Below are 22,538 nucleotides of genomic sequence, written 5' to 3' on the forward strand. Positions count from 1 at the left end.
TGGATTGGAAGAATAAACATTGTTAAAATGTCTATACTGCCTAGAGCAATCTATACTTTTAATGCCATTCCGATCAAAATTCCACCAAAATTTTTCAAAGAGCTGGAGCAAATAATCCTAAAATTTGTATGGAGTCAGAAGAGACCCCGAATTGCTAAGGAAATGTTGAAAAACAAAAACAAAACTGGCGGCATCACGTTACCCGATTTCAAGCTTTACTACAAAGCTGTGATCACCAAGACAGCGTGGTACTGGCATAAAAACAGACACATAGACCAGTGGAACAGAGTGGAGAGCCCAGATATGGACCCTCAACTCTATGGTCAAATAATCTTCGACAAAACAGGAAAAAATATTCAATGGAAAAAAGACAGTCTCTTCAATAAATGGTGCTGGGAAAACTGGACAGCGATATGTAGAAGAATGAAACTCGACCATTCTCTTACACCCTACACAAAGATAAACTCGAAATGGATAAAAGACCTCAACGTGAGACAGGAATCTATCAGAACTAGAGGAGAACATAGGTAGTAACCTCTTCGATATCAGCCACAGCAACTTCTTTCAAGATATGTCTCCAAAGGCCAAGGAAACAAAAGCAAGAATGAACTTTTGGGACTTCATCAAGATCAAAAGTTTCTGCACAGCAAAGGAAACAGTCAACAAAACAAAAAGGCAACCCACGGAATGGGAGAAGATATTTGCAAATGACAGTACGGACAAAAGGTTGATATCCAGGATCTATAAAGAACTTCTCAAACTCAACACACACACAAAACAGATAATCACATCAAAAAAAGGGCAGAAGATATGAACAGACACTTCTCCAACGAAGACATACAAATGGCTCTCAGACACATGAAAAAATGTTCATCATCACTAGCCATCAGGGAGATTCAAATTAAAACAACATTGAGATACCACCTGACACCAGTTAGAATGGCCAAAATTAGCAAGACAGGAAACAATGTGTGTTGGAGAGGATGTGGAGAAAGGGGAACCCTCTTACACTGTTGGTGGGAATGCAAGTTAGTGCAGCCACTTTGGAGAACAGTGTGGAGATTTCTGAAGAAATTAAGAATAGAGCTTCCCTATGACCCTGCAATTGCACTGCTGGGTATTTACCCCAAAGATACAGATGTAGTGAAAAGAAGGGCCATCTGTACCCCAATGTTTATTGCAGCAATGGCTACGGTCGCCAAACTGTGGAAAGAACCAAGATGCCCTTCAACGGATGAATGGATAAGGAAGATGTGGTCCATATACACAATGGAGTATTATGCCTCCATCAGAAAGGATGAATACCCAACTTTTGTAGCAATATGGACGGGACTGGAAGAAATTATGCTGAGTGAAATAAGTCAAGCAGAGAGAGTCAAGTATCATATGGTCTCACTTATTTGTGGAGCATAACAAATAACATGGAGGGCATGGGGAGATGGAGAGGAGAGGGAGTTGAGGGAAACTGGAAGGGGAGATGAACCATGAGAGACTATGGACTATGGACTCTGAAAAACAACCAGAGGGTTTTGAAGGGGCGGGGGGGGGGGGGGGGGAGGTTGAGGAACCAGGTGGTGGGTAATAGGGAGGGCACGTACTGCATGGAGCACTGGGTGTCAGGCCAAAACAATGAACACTGTTATGCTGTAAATAAACAAATAAACGAATTTAAAAAAAAAAAGATGTGATTAATAGGATTCACTTTAAGGTAATGGGAGGAGAGCACTGGTAGAGTGGACAGAACAGTATTAACCATGAATTGAAAACTTGTGAGGCTACAGGAGGTGGGTATGTAGGATTCTTTTTGTTTATGAAAATTTTCAAGCTATTAACTAAAAGCCATAGAATTAGATAAAAATTGTGTCTGTTTATCTGTAACAGCAACTACAAAGTGTACTTCGGCAGCTTTAAAAAAGTGGGAAATTTTAGAACATGTATCGTTACTGAGACAGCATAAACTTTGTTCCCAAAGTTGAAAACAGCACACAATGGTATTGGTGCATTTAACCTGGATTTTTAGCCCAGTTTTTTTTTTTTTTAAAGACTTTATTTATTTGACAGAGATCACAAGTAGGCAGAGAGAGAGGAGGAAGCAGGCTCCCCGCTAAGCAGAGACCCCGATGCGGGGCTTGCTCCCAGGACCCCGGGATCATGACCTGGGCCGAAGACAGAGGCCCCAACCCACTGAGCCACCCAGGCGCCCCTTTAGCCCAGTTCAAAGGAAGGTTGAAGATGGGAGAGTGGCTGTCTCTCCCACCATTAGGATGCTTCAGCATGGCCTGCCTTTTTCGTGGACTGTTAAGTTTCATAAGGACACAGCAGTTTTCTGGCTCATCACTCTAACCCCAGCATCTAGTGTGGTGCTTGGCACGCAAATGTGGTCTCTGAGCATTCACACGTGTGCACTGTCTACTCGAGAGAGACACCTTAAGAAGCTTGAGGACGGTTTGCTCTTTGCCTTGTGCTGTCGGCCTGCCGGCTGCAGATTAGAAAGATCCCCTGAGGTTAGGATTTGATCCTATAGCTATTTTTTTTTAAAGATTTTATTTATTTATTTGACAGAGAAAGATCACAAGTAGGCAGAGAGGCAGGCAGAGAGAGAGAAAGAAGCAGGCTCCCCGCTGAGCAGAGAGCCCTATGCAGGGCTCAATCCCAGGACCTTGGGATCAAGACCCAAGCCGAAGGCAGGGCTTAACCCACTGAGCCACCCGGGTGCCCCCTTAGCTATTTTTTTTTTTATCATAAGTTTGATTTTTTAGTTTGCATAGTGAATTTATAACCTATTTCTAAATTTAAATTAGCGCTTAAATTAAGGATGTATATTTGGGGAGACCAGTTGCCGCTGCCTTTTCATTGTACTCAGCTCCCCTCGGGCCATATTTTCCCTGAGTGGAGGAGCAAGAGTGACAGCTTATTTTTAAAGCTTCCTCATTTTCCATGGGCTCCCCCCACACTATGCATTACAAACAAGGAAGCAAATTGCATTATTAAGCAGATAAATAATAAATTCGTATTGAAAATACATGCAGAATTTTTCCCTTTTATTTTGTTCCTTTTAGTTCCAGTGTAGTGAACATACAATCTTAGTTTCAGATCTATAATACAGTGATTGAACAGTTCTGTACATTACACTATGCTTACTATGATAAATGTACCTTTAGTCCCCTTCACTTTACCAATTCCTCCCCAACTCCCCCCAAACAACTTCCATTCTGATAACTCTCAGTTCTCAATAGTTAAGAGTCTGGTTTTTTGTCTTCTTTGGTACGTTGTTTTGTTTCTTAAATTCTACATGAGTAAAATCAGATGGTATTTGTCTTTCTCTGACTTACTTCACTTAGCATTATATCCTGTAGATCCATCCGTGTTGTTGATGGCAAGATTTCATTCTTTTTTATGGCTAAGCAACATTCCATTATATGTATACCACATCTTTATCCATTTATCTGTTGAAGGATGACTGGGCTGCTTCCACAGTTCAGCTGTTGTAAATAATGCTACATTAACGTAGGAGGGCACATATATTTTCAAATTAGTGTTTTCATATTTGGGTAAATAGTGTGATTTCTGGATCATAGGGTAGTTCCATTTCTAATTTTTTGAGGAACCTCCGTACTGTTCTGTAGTGGCTGCACCACCAGTTTGTATTCCCGCCAACAGTCCGTGAGGGTTCCTTTTCCTCCTTGCCAATGCTTGTTGTTTCTTGTATTATTTATTTTAGTCATTCTGACAGGTGTGAGGTGGTATTTCACTGTAGTTTTGATTTGCATTTCCCTGATGATCTGTGATGTTGGGCATTTTCTCATGTGTCTATTGGCCATCTGTATGTCTTAGAGAAATATCTGTTCATGTCTTCTGCCCATTTTTAATTCAGATTTTTTTTTTGGTGTTGAATTATATAAGTTCTTTATATATTTTGGATATGAACCCCTTATAAGATTTGTCATTTGCAAATATCTTCTCCTATTGAGTAGATTCTTTTAGTTTTGTTGATTGTTTCCTTTGCTGTGCAGAAGCTTTTTTGATGTAGTCCCAATAGTTTATTTTTGCATTTATTTCCCTTGCCTTAGGAGACATATCTAGAAAAATGCTGCTACAAAAAAAAAGTTGCTACAGTCAGTGTCAGAGATACTGTGTGTGCACTCTTCTTCGAGGATTGTTATGGTTTCAGGTCTCACATTTAGGTCCTTAATCCATTTTGGGTTTATTTTTGTGTATGTTGTAAGAAAGTGGTCCACTTTTATTCCTCTGCATGTAACTGTCTAGTTTTCCAAACACTATCTGTTGAAGAGACCTTTTCTTTTTGCATAGTCTTGCCTCTTTTGTCAAAGATTAATTTGACTTATAATCCTGGGTTTGTTTCTGGGCTTTCTTTCCTCCATTGATCTATGTGTCTGGTTTTGTGCCAGTACCATACTGTTCTGATTACTACAGATTAGTATTATTCCTTGTTTTGGGGGATTGTAATAACCTCAGTTTTGTCTTTCTCAAGATTGCTTTGGCTTTTTGGGGTCTTCTGTGGTTCTATTCAGTTTTTAAGATTATTCTGCTCTTTGAAAAATGCTGTTGGGATTTTGATAGGGATTGCATTAAATCTGTAGATTGCTTTGGATGGTAAGAACACTAACAATATTTGTTTTTCCAGTCCATGTGCATGGAATATCTCCGGATTTGTTTGTGTCATCTTTGGTTTCTTTCATCAGTGTTTCATACTTTTTAGATAGCAGATCTTTTACCTCCTTGACGAAGTTTATTCCTAGGTGTTTTATTATTTTTGGTGCAATTGTAAATGGGATTGTACATTTAATTTCTCTTTCATTGCTTCATTATTAATGTATAGAAATGCAATGGATTTCTGTGTATTGATTTTGTATTCTGTGACCTTAATTAATCAGTTCTAGTAATTTTTTGATGGCGTCTTTAGCGTTTTCTAAATATAGAATCATATTATCTACAAATAGTGAAAGTTTTCATTCTACCTTACCAGTTTGGATGCCTTATATTTCTTCTCTGGTTGCTGTAGCTTGGACTTCTGATACTGTTCAACAAAGTGAAGGTAATGAGATTAAACATCTTTGTCTTGTTCCTAACCATAGGGGGAAAGCTCTGTTTTTCACCATTGAGTATGATGTTCGCTGTGGGTTTTTCAAATACAGCCTTTAGTATGTTGAGATAGGTTTCTTCTAAACTTAGTTTGTTGAGAATAGATATTTTGCTTTGTCAGATGCTTTTTCTGCATCTGTTGAGATGGTCATGTGGTTTTTATCCTTTCTCTTGTTGATGTAATATGTCATGTTGACTGATTTGTGAAAATTTTGAACCAAACTTTTATCCCATGAATAAATCCCACTTGATTGTGGTGAATGATTTTTTTAATGTATTGTTGGATTCAGTTTGCTGATATTTTGTTGAGGATTTTTGCATCTGTGTTGATGAGATGCTGGCCTATAGTTCTCTTTATTTTGGTAGTGTCTTTATCCAGTTTTGATACCAATAGATAATGCTGTCCTTATAGAATCAATTTGGAAGTTTTTTTATTTTTTGCAATAGTTTGAGAAGACTTTTCGTTTTTTAAGATTTTTATTTATTTATTTGAGACAGACCACAAATAGGGCAGGGGATGCAGAGGCAGAAGGAGAAGCAGACTCGCCACTTATCAAGGAGCCCAATACAGGTTTCATGGCCTGAGCTGGAGGCAGATGCTTAACCAACTAGCCACCTAAGCACCCCGAGAAGACTAGGTATTAACTCTTCTTTAAATGTTTGGTAGTGTTCACATGTGGTACCATCTGGTCCTGGACTTTGATTTGTTGGAATTTTTTTTAGATTACTGATTCAATTGCATTGCTGGTAATCAGTCTTCTCAAGTTTTCTATTTCTTCCTGATTCAGTGTTGGGAGGGTATAGGTTTCTAGTAATTGATTCAGATCTTGTAGGTTGTCCAATTTGTTGGCATTTAATTTTTTTATAATATTGTAATCCTTTATATTTCTGTGGTGTTGGTTGTTATTTCTTTTCTTTGATTTCTGATTTTCTTTGAGTCCTCTTTTTTTATTGAGGCGTCTTTTCAAAGAACCAGCTCCTGGCTTCAATAATCTATTCTAATGTTTTGCTTATTTCTGCTCCAATCTTTATTCTTTATTTCTGCTCCAGTCTTTATTTTTGTTATTTTTGCTCCAGTCTTTATTCTTTCTTTCTAGTTTTGGGTTTTATTTGTTCTCCCTTTTCTAGCTCCTTTAGGTATAGGGTTAGGTTGTTTGGGATTTTTCTTGCTTCTTGAGGTAAGCCTGTATTGCTGTAAACTTCCCTCTTAACAATAGATTTTGCAGTGTCCCAAAGACTTTGGACACTTATGTTTTCATTTTCTTTTGTCTTCATGTATTTTTTAGTTTTCTCTTTGATTTCTTGGTTGACCCATTCATTGTTTAGTAGCATGTTTTTAACCTCCATGTATTTGTGTTTTTTCCAGATTTTTTCCAGTGGTTGTTTTCTAGTTTCATAGTGTTGTGGAGGGAAAGACACATGGTATGGTTTTAATTTTAATTTGTTGAGACTTGGTTTGTGGCCTAATGTGTCATCTACTCTGGGGAATGTTCCATGTGCACTTGAAAAGAATGTGTGTTTTGCTGTTTTAGGATGGAGAGTTCTAAATATATTAGACCCATCTGGTCCATTGTGTCATTCAGAGCCACTGTTTCCTTGTTGATTTTGTTTGGATGATCTGTCCACTGATGTGTGGGGTGTTTTAAGTCCCCTACTATTATATTACATCAGTTACTTCCTTTATGTTTATTAGCTGCTTTATGTATTTGGATGCTTCCCAATTTACAATTATATCTTTTTTAAAAAGTTTAAGTAATCTCTGTACCCAGTGTAGAGCTCAAACTCACAACCCTGAGATCAAGAGCTTGTTGGATTTTTCCTTTATAATTATATAGTGTCCTTTGTTTCTTGATACGGTCTTTGTTTTAGTCTCTTTTTTGTCTGATACAAGTTTTGCTATCTCAGCTTTCTTTTTACTCTAATTTGCATGTAAATGGTTTTCCTTCCCTTCACTTGCAATCTGTGTGGTCTTTAGGTCTGAAATGAGTCTCTGTAGGCATTGTGTAGATGGTCTTACCTTTTAACTCTTCCATCACCACCTATCTTTTGGTTGGAACATTTACTCCATTTACATTCAAAGTAATTATTGATAGGAATGTACTTACTTTGCTACTTGTTTTATGGTGGTTCTTGTTCTTCTCTGTTCCTTCTCATTTTCTGTCATGGTTTGCTGGCTTTCTGTAGTGATGTAGTTGGGATCCTTTTTTTATTTTTTTGCCTATTATTTTGTGGTTCCGTTAGGTTTATATATAACATCTTTTGCATATAGTAGTCTGTATTAAACTGATAGTGGGTTAAGTTTTAATCCAGTCTTCTCTCCCCTGAATGTTTCGGGTATATGGTGTCATACTTTACATCCTTTTATTTTGTGGATTCCTTGACTTCTTTTTATAGATACTTAGTTTTACTGCTTTTGTGCTTCCTACTTTTCTTTTTACTACTTGTCTTTCCACTCAGAGTCCCCTTTAACATTTCTTGTAGGACTGGTGTAGTGGTCATGAATTCCTTTAACTTTTTGTTTGTCCTGAAACTCTTTATTTCTCCTTCCATTCTGAATGATAGTTTTGCTGGACAGAGTATTTTAGGCAACAGGTGTTTTTTTCTTTTAGCACTTTTTCTTTTCAGCACTTTGTCATGTCACTCCTCTCTGGCCTATAGTTTAAGCTTAAAAATCCACTGATAAGGCATTTGGGGTTTCCCTTGTAACTCTTTTGCTGTTTTTAAAACTCTATCAGTACTTTCGCCATTTTTTTTAAAAGATTTTATTTATTTATTTGACAGAGAGAGAGATCACAAGTAGGCAGAGAGGCAGGCAGAGAGGCAGGCAGAGAGAGAGGGAAGCAGGCTCCCTGCTGAGCAGAGAGCCCGATGCGGGACTCGATCCCAGGACCCCGGGATCATGACCTAAGCTGAAGGCAGAGGCTTTAACCCACTGAGCCACCCAGGCGCCCCTACTTTTGCCATCTTAATTGTAGTGCTTCTTAGTATGGAGTTCCTTGGGTTTTGTTGGGGACTTTCTGGTGGCTCCTGGATCTTAAATTTGTTTCCTTTCTTAGATCTGGGAAGTTTTCAGCCATTATTTCTTGAAATAAATTTCCTGCCCCCTTTTATCTCCTCCTTTGAGATACCTGTAATATGAATGTTACTATGCTTAAAAACCTAATTTCTTTAGTCTGTTTTCATTTTTTTTTCTTCTCTTCTATTCAGCTTGATTGCTCTCCATTACTCTTTCCTCCAGAGCATTGATTTGTTCTGCTTCCTCTCATCTATTTATTCCATTATGTTTTCAATTTTGGTCACTGAGTTTATCTCTGATTTTCATGTTTGTATTTCTTCGTTAAGCACCTCACCAAGGTCAAGTCTTTGCTCACGTCTACTGAGTATCTTCATGACTATTACTTAGCTCTGTTTTTAGGTCTCTTGCTGTGATTTCTTGCTGGTCTTTTATTTGGGACATGATCCTCTGACTCTTAATTTTATCTAACTCTGTCTATTTCAGTGTGTTAGGAAAGTCAGCTATGTCTCCTGCTCTTGCAAGTAGTGGCCATATGAAGAAGAGGTGCTGTGGTGTCCTCCTGCACAATATGCTCTGTTCACCAGAACCTGACTCTTCAGGGCTATCTCCTACGTGTGTTGTGTGCACCCTACTTTGTGGTTGAGTCATGTTTGCCTTCAATCAGTCATCTGCAGTGGCTCTCCTTGCCACTTGTGGACAGGGTTTTGTCTTCATGGTGTTAGTGGGTCAGTCTGGGGCCACCTTGGGCTTGAGTTGAGTCAGACCAGGTGTTTGCTAGAGATGCAGCAGTTATGGAACTGGCTGTTGTTTTTCCTGTGTTGTCCTCTGAGATGCTTTCATTGGTGGGTGGAGCCTACAGTCAGGCCTGATGTCTGCTCCCAGTCCACTGCTGGAGCTGTGGCTGGTCCAGCATCTGTGATTGTCTTCCCCTCTCCTGAGTGCGATAGTCACTGTGGAGCAGTGCCGGAGCCTGTCAGGGCTGCTTGCACACTGCCAGGCTTGTGACACCACTTTGGATGGGCTCTGGCCAAGGGCATATTGGAGGAGGCAGGTCTGTAGGAAATAGTAGGGATGGGGCATGCAGTGCCATCCATTTCCCATCTGTACATGCTGATCCCACAGTTGTTTCTAAAATGTTAGCAGCTAGCCATAAGGGAAGCTTGCTGAACACAGTTTAGTTCTGAGAAAGCCTATATTTGTGGATTTGTAATGGTACTTTTTAAATTTTTTTTAGTGAACTCTAAAGTAATGGATTTGCTTTACTGAAATTTGTCGATAGTAAAACTATTAAAAATAAGTTAACAGTCATTAGATCAGTGATGTTTATTGCAGAATGACAGACTTTATTACTAGCTTATCCACTGTTTATATTGACTATCACCTTTATAACTTCAGAACTGGACTAGAATTAAAAGCATCAGCATTCAGTAAACAAGGAAAAGGTGAGTATTTCTGCCATTTTTCTTTAATGTGTTTAACATGTTCTTCAGAATCCTTGTTTAAAAAAAATGTCAAACATTTTCGTAATGGAGAAAGACTCTGGGCTGATACAGCAATAACAGTGCATAAACTTTTAAAATGTCTATTCTATAATTAAACTTCCTTTAAAACACTATGGAAATTTAATAATGACAATTTTAAAAATAATGACTGTCTCTTAAGTTTTATGTCCATGTCCAGACAATAATGTAGTAAATCTGATTAACATTTGTTTTAGTGGAGAGTTACTGAGGTTCATGGAGAAACAGATTAAGGGATGGTACAACTATTAATTATACTGACACCAGAAAAACCATTAGGCAGCTTGAGGACTTAGGTAATAGTGGAGAATCTGAACTGATACTGACTGCAGATGTGCAGGTCCTCAGACAGGTGCGATATTCTGACATGCTTATTAAATAGCCTCCACGTAGTTGGCGGGCAGCATGCCGGTCCTGCCCGTCCTCTGAACAGTGCCGTACATCCAACCTTCATCAATCGCTTGGACATTTACAATAGCATCTCCATCTCTGAAGGACACCTCATCTGCATCAGCAGCCATATAGTCATACATGGCACGGAAGATTTTCTATTGATAAGATGAAAAAAGGTAAAAAAAAATTCATATTAGATTTGCATCAACCAACCTGAATGCCTAATTTTAAGATCTCTTATGACTTACTCCACAAATTTAAGCTGCACAAAAGAGAATGTGCAGCTACCACCAGGAAAGTGAGTATTTGGAAATCATTCATCTGGTAAGGGATTACCATCCAGAAAATACAAAGAACTCCCAACCATTCAATACTGGAAAAAAGGTGGAAGGGGAGGGGGGAGGCAAAGGATCTGCATTCTCCAACGGAAATGTACAAATAGCCCATAAGCTCATGAAAAAAATATTTGGCATTACTAGTCTCAGGGAAAACCACAATGAAATACTACATGACACACAGTAGAATGGTGATAAAAAGAAACAATAGCAGGTATTGAGGAGGATGTGGAGAAATTTTATAAACTGCAGATGGGAATGTAAAATGGTGCAGCCACTTTGAAAAGAGTTTTTTGGGGGCGTCTGGCTGGCTCAGTGGGTTAAAGCCTTTGCCTTTGGCTCAGGTCATCATCCCAGGGTCCTGGGATTGAGCCCCCCATCAGGCTTGAGCAGGGAGCCTGCTTCCACCTCTCTCTCTCCCTGCCTGCCTCTCTGCCTGTCAAAATAAATAAAAATCTTTAAAAAAGAAAAGTTTTTTGCAAGTTCTTCCCATGGTAAATACAGAGTTATCATATTGCAGTCCTATGTATAAACCCTAGAAGAATGAAAACAGGTCTGCACAATGACTTTTACATCTACATTGACAGCAGTTTTCATTTATAGCAGCCAAAAAATGGAAACAACCCAAATGCCTGCCAGCTGATGATGAAGGAAAAAGGGTGGTAATTCCATACAGTGGAGTATTTGGTAACAAAAAGCAATGAGTTACTTTGTATGACAGAATTAGATGAACCTCAGAGCATCAAGTATTTCGTTTATATGAAATGTCTTGCATAGGCGAAGAAAGTAAATTAGTGGATCCCTTGGATCTGATGGTGGGGGAGGGAGAGGCTCAGGAAGGAGAGTGACTTGATGAGTACAAGGGTTTTGTTAGGGCGATGAACTGTTAAAAAATTAGATTGTAGTAGTGGTTGAATAACTGTAAATGACAAAATCAGTGGACCTGTACACTTCAATATGACTGTAATAGTATGTTAATAATATATTCATAAAACTGGAAAAAGAATGAGCTTATTTTGCATATGGCCTTTTCTTCCCTTTTGAGAAAGCAGTACTGTATGTATCTTTCACCCTGGGAATTTGGGAGCATACTAGTTGTAAAAGTTTCTAAAAGCTATCCTCCACATGTCAAAAATCTGTAACATGATAGGGAAAATGGGGAATCACTAATGATTAAGCATAAAGTTTTAAGCAATCTGATAAGGTCTAGAGACCTACTGTTCTGGAGATCTCTAGAGATGTGTACGTAAGCTTGAATCTGCAGTGAACAAGAATGTAAAAAATAATTTGAATGTATCAAAATAAAAAATTCTGATTTTTGTCCCCCTGTTGATTTGTAATCCTTTTAAGGTCCATTTCTGGACCTCATCTATTTTCATATCTATTCCCCTGCTAAGTCCATATTTGATGATAATAGCTTTGTAGTACATTAAAAATGTGGTAAGAAGATAGCTCTCCAGTGTGTTTACAACCGCGAAATAAAAGTTTTAAAATTCTAACAATTTGTAGACAAAAATAACAAAAATTGAAAGTGCCCAAGTTTCCTTTGTAGGAACAGGTACTGGTTAGTAATTTGGTATGTAACTTGCGTATTTTTTCCTAGCATCCCGAAATATACACACATAGAGTCATATTCGAGGATAGGTTTCCCCTTCCCGCCTACATATATAAAACGATTACTCTGATTAATACTCTGACCTATTCTTTCCATTTACTATAGCTTCAGGGCTTTTCTATATAGATATAGATCAATACACTTTTTACTGCTACAGAGAATTCTGTATTTTAGTAAGATCACGAATTAGCCATTTCTATATTTCTAGACATTGTTAGCCATTTTTTCTTATACTAATCCCCTAATGTTTGCCTTTAGGCAAGTATTTTAGAAAAAACTTCTAAAGGTGAAAGGAGTAAGTCAAGTGGTATGTGTATTTTAATTTTTTTAAAAAATTTGCTACCATAATAATCTAATATCTGTTGTTTTAATTTTCATATTCCTGGTTTGCAGTTATGGTGGACATCTTTTTTGTTGGCTATTTCTGTTTCTTTTGCTGTAAGTTGTAGATTCATTTGCTTCCAGGTCTTTCTTATTTTTATTTTGACCAGAAGGAGAATAATTTGCAAATGAATTTTTGAGTGTTAGGCTCTTTAGCTATAAATCTTTTTGTTATGTATGCTGTGACTATTTTCCCCCAGTTTGACATGTTTTTGTTATAAAACTGTAAAATTTTATGGTCAAATATGCAGTCATTTCTTTTCACATTCCTAGGTTCTAGAACCTGTTGAGGAAGGCCTTTCCTGTCCCCAATATTATAAAATTAGTATCTACTTTCCTCAAGTGTTTTACAATTCTGATTTTTCCCCCCGTATTGATTTGTAATCCTTTTAGGGTCCATTTCTGGACCTCATCTATTTTCATATCTATTCCCCTGCTAAATCCATATTTAATGATAATAGCTTTATAGTATGTTTTGCTCTTAACTGGTTAATAATTTTCTATTGTCTTTTTCAAAATTGATCATTCTTTAAAATAAATTTTAGGATTAATATATAAAATGTTTCTAGGATTTTGGTGGAGTTTCCTTGCATTTATGGATTTATTTCAGGAGAGATGACAACTTTATAAGATTCTGTTCCTGAAATATAATGGGTCTTAATGTCTTTTAGTAAAGAGTTTTCTTCATGCAAATATTTTTTTCATATAAACACTTATACTTCAACCCTGAAGAATTATGTTTTTGTGGTATTGTGGATGAATCCAGGGTTTTAAACTAAGAGTTTTTAAAGTAGTCTGGTGACTTGTAAGCATGATTGATTTATCTCTTCAATATAGTAACAGGGGAGACCTAAGGTAATGACACATTTATATGTGTGACATATGCACACATGTATGTATTCTTCACGATTGATTCCAAGCAGCAGATACTTTAATGTAGTAGGACCACTAAGCCCCAAAATGATCATTTTTGTCAGTTTGAGTTTGGTAACGAGGGGTTTCTGGTATTTTTGGTAACATGAGATGTATTAAAAGAGCATTTCATAAAATAGGTTTGGCTGAAAAAGAAAAAACAAAATCCCACCCAGAATACTGTTAATCGTTACTGCACGTTTGGAAAGGTAAGAATGACTGGAGTAAGCTCTCGATTGTTTACCTACCCCAGCAGTAGATGGGTGCGATGGGATGGAGGATACCGTTGTCTGTTGAGTGGCAACTGAAGATGATCGCTGTTGTGGGAGCTCCGTGGTTTTTGCATGTTTGTAAGCTAAAAGGTGGGGGGAAGGTAGTTTGTAAGAAGAAAAGGTGATTAGACATCACTTAATTTGTGTCAAACAGCTGAGCAGTGCCCTCTTGTCCCCTAACTTAAAAAGAGTGATTTCCAAGAAAGGAGGCTCTAATACAGTTAATGAAAATAAAACATCGGGTTTCATGTACCTCTCCACAATTCTAGTCTTTTCTTATCAGAAGAAATGATCCGGTTTGTTTGGTTTTGGTTTTTTAACTCAAAGCATCTGCGCTAGTAACCCGGCAAGCGGGCAGGCTCCCCACTTGTACCTGAGGAGGTTGCAGAGAAGAAGACTCCGCCGCCGTCACTGTAGGTGGAGAGGCGCTGGTCGGCGGCTTCCGAGTGCTCAGACTTGTCCTCGCCTCCGCTGATGCTCAGTGCGCTGGCCGACCGGGAATGCTCCCGGCTCCGGCGCTGCGCTTGCGCTGGGGGGCAGGGGGGCAGACAGACATGAAATTGGCGCAAGTGGGGTGGTTCATTGCTAGGCATGATTTTCAACCCTATGTATGGTTGCCATCCTCATTTCCACATGACAGTGTAAGTACCTTACCAAGGTCACATAACTGCTGAATTGTACAGCCAGGTTCAAATCCCAGAGGCAGTGTTGGACCACAACTCCTTCCCTCCACCCTGCCCATTTTCCTGGCTCACAAAAACTCACATTCAAACTCCACCTTCAACTTCTCCATAATGTCCTCCTTCACTTCCCCAAATGAATTTAGAAGCCTTTTACCTGAGTTCCCACAATTTGTGTGCTGACCATTAAAACTGCATGTCAGGGTGTAACCACTGATTTACTTCTCTCCATCAGCAGACTAGAGTATAAATCCTTTAAGGACAGGCATTACTTATTACTCTACATTTTTAACATGAAAAGAAGACATAAAGGCATGGCTTATTGAATTAACAGTGTTCCTTGATGACATGAGTCTTCAGAAAGTTGCCAAAGGTCAAATTCATTTTCTTCCCTTTTTTCCCCCCATTATTTCTCAAATAGAAAGATGTACTACTTTTTCTTCTTTAGAAACAAAATGGTAATAATGAGGCCTGAAGAAGATTTACACAGAGTCAGTGAAGACAGTCCTTCCCCTGACTTAAATTTGTCTAGAAAATGATACCGTCCCACTAGTCAGCACAGTGTTTTTATGCTGAAGGACAAATCAGAACACTGACAACTCTAGTTTCCTAGAGGTCACTGACACTAGCCCATTAACTGGTGACCTTCGTGTTGTGTGCTGTAACATACCATTAATCATGTGTAAGCTTCGTGATTGAATGTTGTCTTCTGCTGGATCATAGTCAAACACTGAGCCAGGATTAGTACGCCAGACACGAAAACCTGCAAGCAGGTGAGATCAAGGATCAAAACAGGTGTTCTTGGAGGACTCCTAATAGCTTGGAAAGCAAGGCATGAACTTAACCACAGGAGGACGAACACTAACTTAGCTTATTTCTGGTCATGACTTCTCAGAGAACAAAAGCCTAAGGTAGGAAAGATACCAGCTTTGCAAGCTGTGAAATAATAGTTTGGTTTTACAGCTGATGAAAACACAGGCCGAAGTGCTTTATCCTTTGGCTTCCTATGACTAATGCCACTCTTGTTCTTCTACCCCTTAGAGTTGACTCCCTCTGCACCCCCCAGCCCATATACCTGTAATAGTCTCCTGATCCTGGTCATTCCGTTTTTGTTCCATTTCTACCACTTTTCTCTGAATACCTCGGTAGTTAATGTCACTGAAATCCTGTGTGTTCTTCTTTACTCGTTCAGTGATAGGGTCCGTCACCACTGGTGTGAAGCAACCCTTGTGTTTCTCAAAGTCTTCATGATATTTCACCTGAAATTTCATGAATTGATTTTGTGAAAATACGATGGTGTGATCATTTCCTTTTCCACACAATCCAGCAGACTGGCCCATCACTCCTTAGAAATTGCTGACTCACCGTTGAGATGTGGCGTTGGGTTTCCCGCACCCGTCTCATCTCTGGAGTGTCCAAGACGTACGCAGCTTTGCCTTGTATTTGTTTCCGGAAGCTATCAGAATAAAGAACCTGACAGAGGAGAGACCGTGAATTAAGTACAGGCCATGGTAGTGTTCTAATTCTGAAGCCTTAAAAACTTTTCCAACACATGGAGATAAAAGTAGCTGGGGAGGGAAGCTTGATTCCTCTGAAAGGACCCAGTGATGCCCTTGACTAAAGGTAGAACAGATAAGCACAAGGACAAATGGGCAGGACTCTCCTCCGGAAAGAAAGGACATGTTTTGACTTTGAAAGTATAACTTTCACTTTCAAAGGACACAAGGCATAGAATTTCAAAGAGGATAGGAAGAAAGTATTCTCTGGAATTTGCTAGGAATTGCGGCACCAGCACATTGTATGGTATTTGACACTAGATGGGATTCTGACATTCAAAACGACTATCCTTTTACATTTTTTAAAGTTCAGTTAAGTAATCTCTGCACCTAGAATGGTGCTTTAGCTCATGACCCTGAGGTCAAGAGTTGCATGCTCTTCTCAGCCAGCCAGATGCTCCAAAACAACTACCTTTCCAAGAAGCGATCATTTTCATAGGTTTATGCCCAGATTTCATAAACAAATGTTAATACAGAAATCAAAGTCTTCTAGACATGAAAAGCCCAAAATACCAAAGCCAAAGGCGGCATCCGTCTCAGAATATTACCTGTTTCATAAAGTACCTTAAAAATAAAGAGGAGCAGGAGATTGAGGATGTTAGGAAGTCAGTTTGTTACAGTTGGTTATGTAAGACTACCCACCACCCCCAGTAAAATCAAAGGAAAACACTGGCAATTGTTATTTCTTAGTATGATCATTTGGAATTTAAAAGCACAGTTCTGTTAATTTTAAAGTAAATTTTCAGTTGAATAAGGTGCACAAAAATTTTTATGGTGTTAAAATGTTATTTTTCAAGATGTTGTTTTTTAAAAAAATTTTAGTGTGTTTCCCAGTTGAATGAAAAAGGCGTGTTTATATGTTAAAATGTTATTTTCCAAGTTGTTGCACTACTCCTGTGTTTAACCCTAAAAAATACCGAGCTAATGTTTTCTTGGTTGCGCTTAGCTCGCTCCATCTCTGGAGTAACAGGTGTTGGAGTTGCTTTTCTCATATTCTCTTTGTATAATACCTAGAGGAGCCAAGAGAGCATCCAGACATCAGAGAGCAGAAAACCAGTTCTGAAAACCGTCATCTAGCTGGTGTTACGGCTCAATTAAATCACACTCTATAAGAAACACGTCAGGAAGATAAAGCCATTAAAATGTTATTGTATAAAGCACAAGATGAAAAAAGAATTAAATCAGGTTGAGCTGGTAGGGTGGGGTACGTTGGTTTGTTTTTAAGTGGGTAAAGAAGAATTTTTAAAAATAAACGGAAGTTTTTTGAAAACTGTGAGGTAAATTAGTGGTATAACCATATTTGCCAGCCAGGCTTATTAAAAGTGTAACAATTTCTTTTTTTCCTCTCCGAAATACCGAGCTAAAGTTTTCTTGATTGCGTTTGACTCTTTCCATCTCGGGAGTAAAGGGTGTAGGGGTCGCTTTCCCCAGGTTCTCTTTGTATAACACCTGTGAGATACAAAGTTGGACCCGAAAATCACGAAGAGGTAATATTCAACCCATTCAACATAATCCAATTTGGGGGTGAAAACTCCATATTTACTCTGTTACATGAGTGAGAACAGCTCTCAAGAAGAAAGCTTAAAACCGGTTAATGGCAATAGTAAGGGTCGTGTATTATTTACAGGAAATTCTTAAAAACTGGCATTTTGCTTGTTTTTAACCTGGGATGGAGTTAGGAGCAGGCCAAACTGCAGGGGTTACTTTGCAAAATTAAAAACACTTTCGTTTCTCAAGACAATACCGAGCTAATGTTCTCTTGATTGCGTTTGACTCTCTGCATCTCTGGCGTGACAGGGGTTGGGGTCGCTTTCCCCACACTTTCTTTGTACAAAACCTACACGAGTCCAGTGGATCCAAAAAGGCAAAAAGAAAAAAAAAAATTACAGTTACCAAAAGATGAAATGGAATAGATAATTTGTTATGAGGCTCAGGGTGCCAAACCATTCGGGCAATAAGGTTAGGTGGAAAGGAATAGGTTTCTAAACGAAGTTGAGTGTAGTTAGAGCAGGATATACATTTCCAGGATAGGACCGTGCCCTGAAATCCTGGCAGACTACAAGACAGAACTTGCAGAGTACCCAAAAGGGATGAGAGAAGGCCTTCATTTTACTGCTCATCTATGCATTTCAAGCACCAGACAGATCATCTGAACAGGACTGAAGGGCACGTGATTGACTGACACCGAGAAGGTGGGGCTGCTCCCTCGATGGCAGTGGGGGGCTGGCCTGTCTTGTAGCACTTAAACTCACAGAGACACATCCATAAAACTGTGGGCCCCAAAACCAGGATTCCTCCTGCTTTTTTTTCCCTGCTGTCTTCTATGCTCTGCCTCCTGCTTTAGTTCACCAAACATATCAGTAAAGACAAACGTTTTCAGCAATTCTATCACTAGTGTTACGATAAATCCTTTACCTCAGTGTCTCCGTCCAGTGTCATTCATGGGGACACAGGAGGTTTGGGAGATGGCATTCAAGAGGAAGATTCTGTTAAAGTAGCATTTCTTAAAGTGGGGTCCCTGAACAGAAAGGTCAGCATCACCCAAGCACTTGCTAGAATCACAAATCATCTGGCCCCACACCAGACCCACAAAATGAGAAACTGGGGGACGGCACCCAGCAGTCTGACCTAACAAATGCCCTGGCTAATTGTGATGCCACACGCTTCAGTGTAGGAGAAAGCTGCAGACAGCATTCATGTGGAGGCCCACCAAGTTCTGCCCAACATGAGCTAACATCTTCCCATACAAATCCCCAACCCCGCTACATTGTAAACGTATGTCACAGAGCACAGGCTTACAGGAAATGGTTTGCTAAAAATTAGCAGTTACAGACCACAGTGAAGACAAAACAACTAAAGCTGGTAAAGCAAAAAACCGTTTGAGTGACACTTCATTTTTACATAAATTGATAAATTATTTTCTGAAACCACTAGTGGATCTTAATTTTTTCATTTCTCTAAGCATAGTAGCTCCAAACAAGCACATAGGGGATTTGAGATTGTTAGAACTCAATTTTGTTGTTACCCAAGCAAACTAAAAGAACAAGTGGGTTTGTTCTTTTTTTAATATTTTAAAATACCAAATGGAAAAGCAATGTCATTACCCTTGGAGGAGAGGATCAGGGGTTATTTTTCCCAAGGTCTCTTTGTCTATATCTGACAGGGTAAATTAGAACCTAAAGTCATAGGTGCAAAAACAGACAACAGGATCACAACTCCAGTTTTCCAGAAAGAGCTCTCATACCTACCATGCCACCCCCCAGATTTCAGGAGTACATAAAACAAAGAGACCTTGAGGATGGTAGACAGAGAGTAAGTTTGGGGACAGATGAGCGAAAGGTCATTTTATTGGAAAATCTGTTACTTCCTGATATTAGAACTTTATAGATTAAAGCAATCTTGTTATTATGGGGTTAAAGCTAAGAGTAGCCTTCTAGGAGAGAAAGATAAATGGGATCAACAAAATTCACAAAATTTAAGTTTTTTTTTAAAGTAGGATTAATAAGTATTATTTTAAATCATTAAAGAAGTAGCTTTTTCTTTTCTTGCCAAAGTACCGAGCTAATATTTTCTTGATTGTGTTTGACTCTCTCCATCTCTGGAGTGACAGGTAAAGGGGTTCCCTTGCCCATATTTTCTTTGTACAACACCTGTGTAATGAGAAAGCATCCAGAAAAAAAAAAAAGTTAAGTAACATTTCATTTGTTGTAAGATTTTAAGTGTGAGTTCAACTTCCTTGTTACCCAATGACAATGTCCAGGGAGCCAGGAGTTAACGGGTTGGCAAGCTGCCACAAACTACTTTAATGGCGGCAAAGGTTTGGCTGGGGAAGCAGAGTCTCTAGAGCAGCAAGGACCTCAGCTGCTGGGGAAAGGCTGTCAGTGACTCATGTTATTTCATCACTTCTATGAGTACAGTGCCTCCCGACAATCACATGGGGGTTTGAGATTGTTAGAACTCAGTTTTGTTGTTATCCAAGCAAGTTAAAAATATATATATTTAAAGATACTAGATGGAATCACTATTATCAGAACTAAAATGTTTTAAAAAGTTGAATCCATAGTAGTAACATAAAAATGCAAAAAGTATTGTCCTTTTGCTAAGTGAGGTATATTAGAAACAAAGGAAGGGTAGTGGGTTTTCAAAAGGAATAAATGTTAAGTATTATATAATTATGAGGTTAAGTGGCATCTTCTTTTCACTTTCTTTCCAAAATACCGAGCTAAGGTTTTCTTGATTGTGTTTGACTCTCTGCATCTCAGGAGTGATGGAGATTGGAATTCCAGTCCCCAGGTTTTCCTTGTAAAGCACCTGTATGATAAGAAAGCATCCAGAACAAGGAGAGCGATCAACCACTTTCCCCCTTTCGTGGAGAAGTAGGGAGAAGAAGGGCAAAGAGGAAGAGAATAGGCAGGAGGAAGGGAAATACCAGAAGCTTCTAGATCCAACCTGTAGGAGCCTAAAGACACACTTTTAAGTAAGGGAATGCAGGAAAGAGCAGCAAAAAACTAAGAGACAGGAAAAGAAAGTTTTGTTACTTTTGTTGATTGAATTAATCTCTGTAGCCGGAGCAAGAGTGCACCGTGGAAGGGAACAATTAGTACCCCCCCTACCCCAGTTTGTTATGAGGAAGAAAAAGAGTAAAAAGGTTAAGAGACAAAAGGAGAACCGAGGAAGTTATTTTTGATTTGAAAATGTTATTAATAAACCACATAAAGATATCTGGGTTTTTAATAAACACTGAATAAATAAAGGTACATGTGCACAAACCTTCTTTTGTTGAGTTTCAAAAGAAGTCCAAGTATTTAATTTTTAGTTTTCATGAACATATTGGGAAGAATTAATTTTTTTTAAAGCAATGGAGAGCGATGACAAGATGCTAAAAAAGTCACAATATCTGTACGAATTCCAGTAGGGACAGAGAAGGTTAGAACAGGAAGTGAGGCCGATAGTTCGATTTTTGCTAAGTACATTTTTGTAAGCTTTACGTCCACATCAAACTTGCCAAAGCAGGATAAATGTGGGTGCTTAGACACTGAGAAGGTTATGTTTTTAAAGGCTAGGATATACTACTGAACACTTTTTTTTTTAAGTCAAATGATGGTATTAATGTTTAACCAAAATGGGGAAACGGATTCACAGGAAATGGCAGCATTAAGTTGTGAACAAGACATGTCAGAGTTTTTATTGGGATAAGCTGATTAGATTTAAAATATAGCCATTAATTTTGGGTTTAAAAATAGTTAAAGGGATTTTTTTTTTCTTTTAAATACCGAACTAAAGTTTTCTTGATTGTGTTTGACTCTCTCCATCTCTGGAGTGATGGGAACTGGGATCCCTTTCCCGGGGTTTTCTTTGTACAACACCTGTACAACACAAGAAAGCAGCGGAAAAAACAAGAGCAGTCAAAACAGCCCTTTAGGGTCCCTACCCTTGTAGGGACCCTAGTATGAGACTACAGACAACAAACAGGAATGACAAATTCACCAAGTCAACCTGTTTCTTCCACACAGATCGGGATGAGAATATGCTCTGTATTTCCTTAGCTAAGGTTTCAGTGCATTTGATATTCACCTCACTATTAACTCATATTATATTGAAGGTGTGTTCCCCATGTTGGGAATTAAGGAAAAAATTACAAATAATTTCATAAGAGCACGAAAGTGCTTAGTGTATAATAGGAAAATTATTTTTAAATTAGATTGGCAAATACTTATCTTCCCTACATAGAACATCTGTTTTGCAGAATAACAGATATTTAAAACCCTAGGCCAAATCTGTGTAGTATAGCAAAATTGGTTCTTGTTGAGTAAATCCAAGTTGTGGGGGTGGGGGTTCAGACTTTCAAGTCTGAAAGTTAATGTTTTAATACACAGTACTAATTTTTTTCCCATGGAATCTTAAAAGCTATATAAACCACCAGACAATTCTGCCTAAATGCAACCTGTGTAACAATAAATACAAATGGTTACTTAGGGAAAAAAATGGCCCAGGATCATTGGGATCATTAAGATCTCAGATATAAACAATATACTTACTATAATATAGAAGAAAAAATATATAACTTTGAAAATTAATGCAAACCTTATTCTTCCAAAAGAAGAAATCATCATCATCGTCATCACCACCACCACCACGATCATCACCATCATCCCACAGGGAAAACAGTGAACATTCCAAAAGTGAAACTAATTTACATTGACAATTTAACAATGTTGAAAGGTTGTTAGTCAACAGTAATTAGAAATGAAGGAAAACAAAACAAAACAAAACCAGAAGACAGTGGGACCAAAGAAAGCTACTGATCTAATCATGTGGAAGGATCACACTTTCTGAAAATATTTGAACTCGCAAAAACCACTTTGGATCAAAATCCTGCTCTGCTTCCCTGCCCCTAAAATGTCCAGCTAAATTTCACTATTGACATTTGATTTTCTATCTCAGGTGTAAGTAACTCTTAAGATCCTTATACATAAGTTTTACAGACTATTATAGAATTTTTCAACAATATTAATAAAAAATAACATTAAATAGAAGTTTATGATCTGATTTGTGTATTTAAAAGAAATCAGAAGGTCTGGATTTCTATTCATGGAATGGCTTGTAGCACAACTATCAAGATAAGGCTGCTTTGGGTTCCAACACTGAGCTACTTTCTTCTTCTGTCATGTGTTTAACCAGATAGGATCTAGGTTAAGGTAAATGCCATTCCCAATCAAGAGCCACTATTTCTACATATGGCCTTGGGTACTGTG

At 38.4% G+C, this 22,538-nt stretch overlaps 1 protein-coding gene across 1 annotated transcript in view; it reads right to left on the minus strand.

The window, feature by feature from the left end:
- Nucleotides 1-9,337: 9,337 nt before the first annotated feature.
- Nucleotides 9,338-22,538, minus strand: part of NEB (nebulin) — a 215,371-nt gene continuing 202,170 nt past the window's right edge. Inside the window, exons 138-147 of the mRNA XM_046019740.1 lie at nt 19,341-19,433; nt 17,528-17,620; nt 17,140-17,232; nt 16,701-16,793; nt 15,593-15,700; nt 15,303-15,486; nt 14,898-14,990; nt 13,921-14,076; nt 13,524-13,630; nt 9,338-10,187 (exon numbers count right to left, since the gene is read on the minus strand). Coding sequence (XP_045875696.1) covers nt 10,014-10,187; nt 13,524-13,630; nt 13,921-14,076; nt 14,898-14,990; nt 15,303-15,486; nt 15,593-15,700; nt 16,701-16,793; nt 17,140-17,232; nt 17,528-17,620; nt 19,341-19,433 — 1,194 coding nt within the window. The 3' untranslated portion in view covers nt 9,338-10,013. The remainder of the gene's footprint in view (nt 10,188-13,523; nt 13,631-13,920; nt 14,077-14,897; nt 14,991-15,302; nt 15,487-15,592; nt 15,701-16,700; nt 16,794-17,139; nt 17,233-17,527; nt 17,621-19,340; nt 19,434-22,538) is intronic.

This window comes from Meles meles, chromosome 9 (genome assembly GCF_922984935.1).
Source record: "Meles meles chromosome 9, mMelMel3.1 paternal haplotype, whole genome shotgun sequence".
In the NCBI taxonomy this organism is placed as follows: Eukaryota; Metazoa; Chordata; class Mammalia; order Carnivora; family Mustelidae; genus Meles; species Meles meles.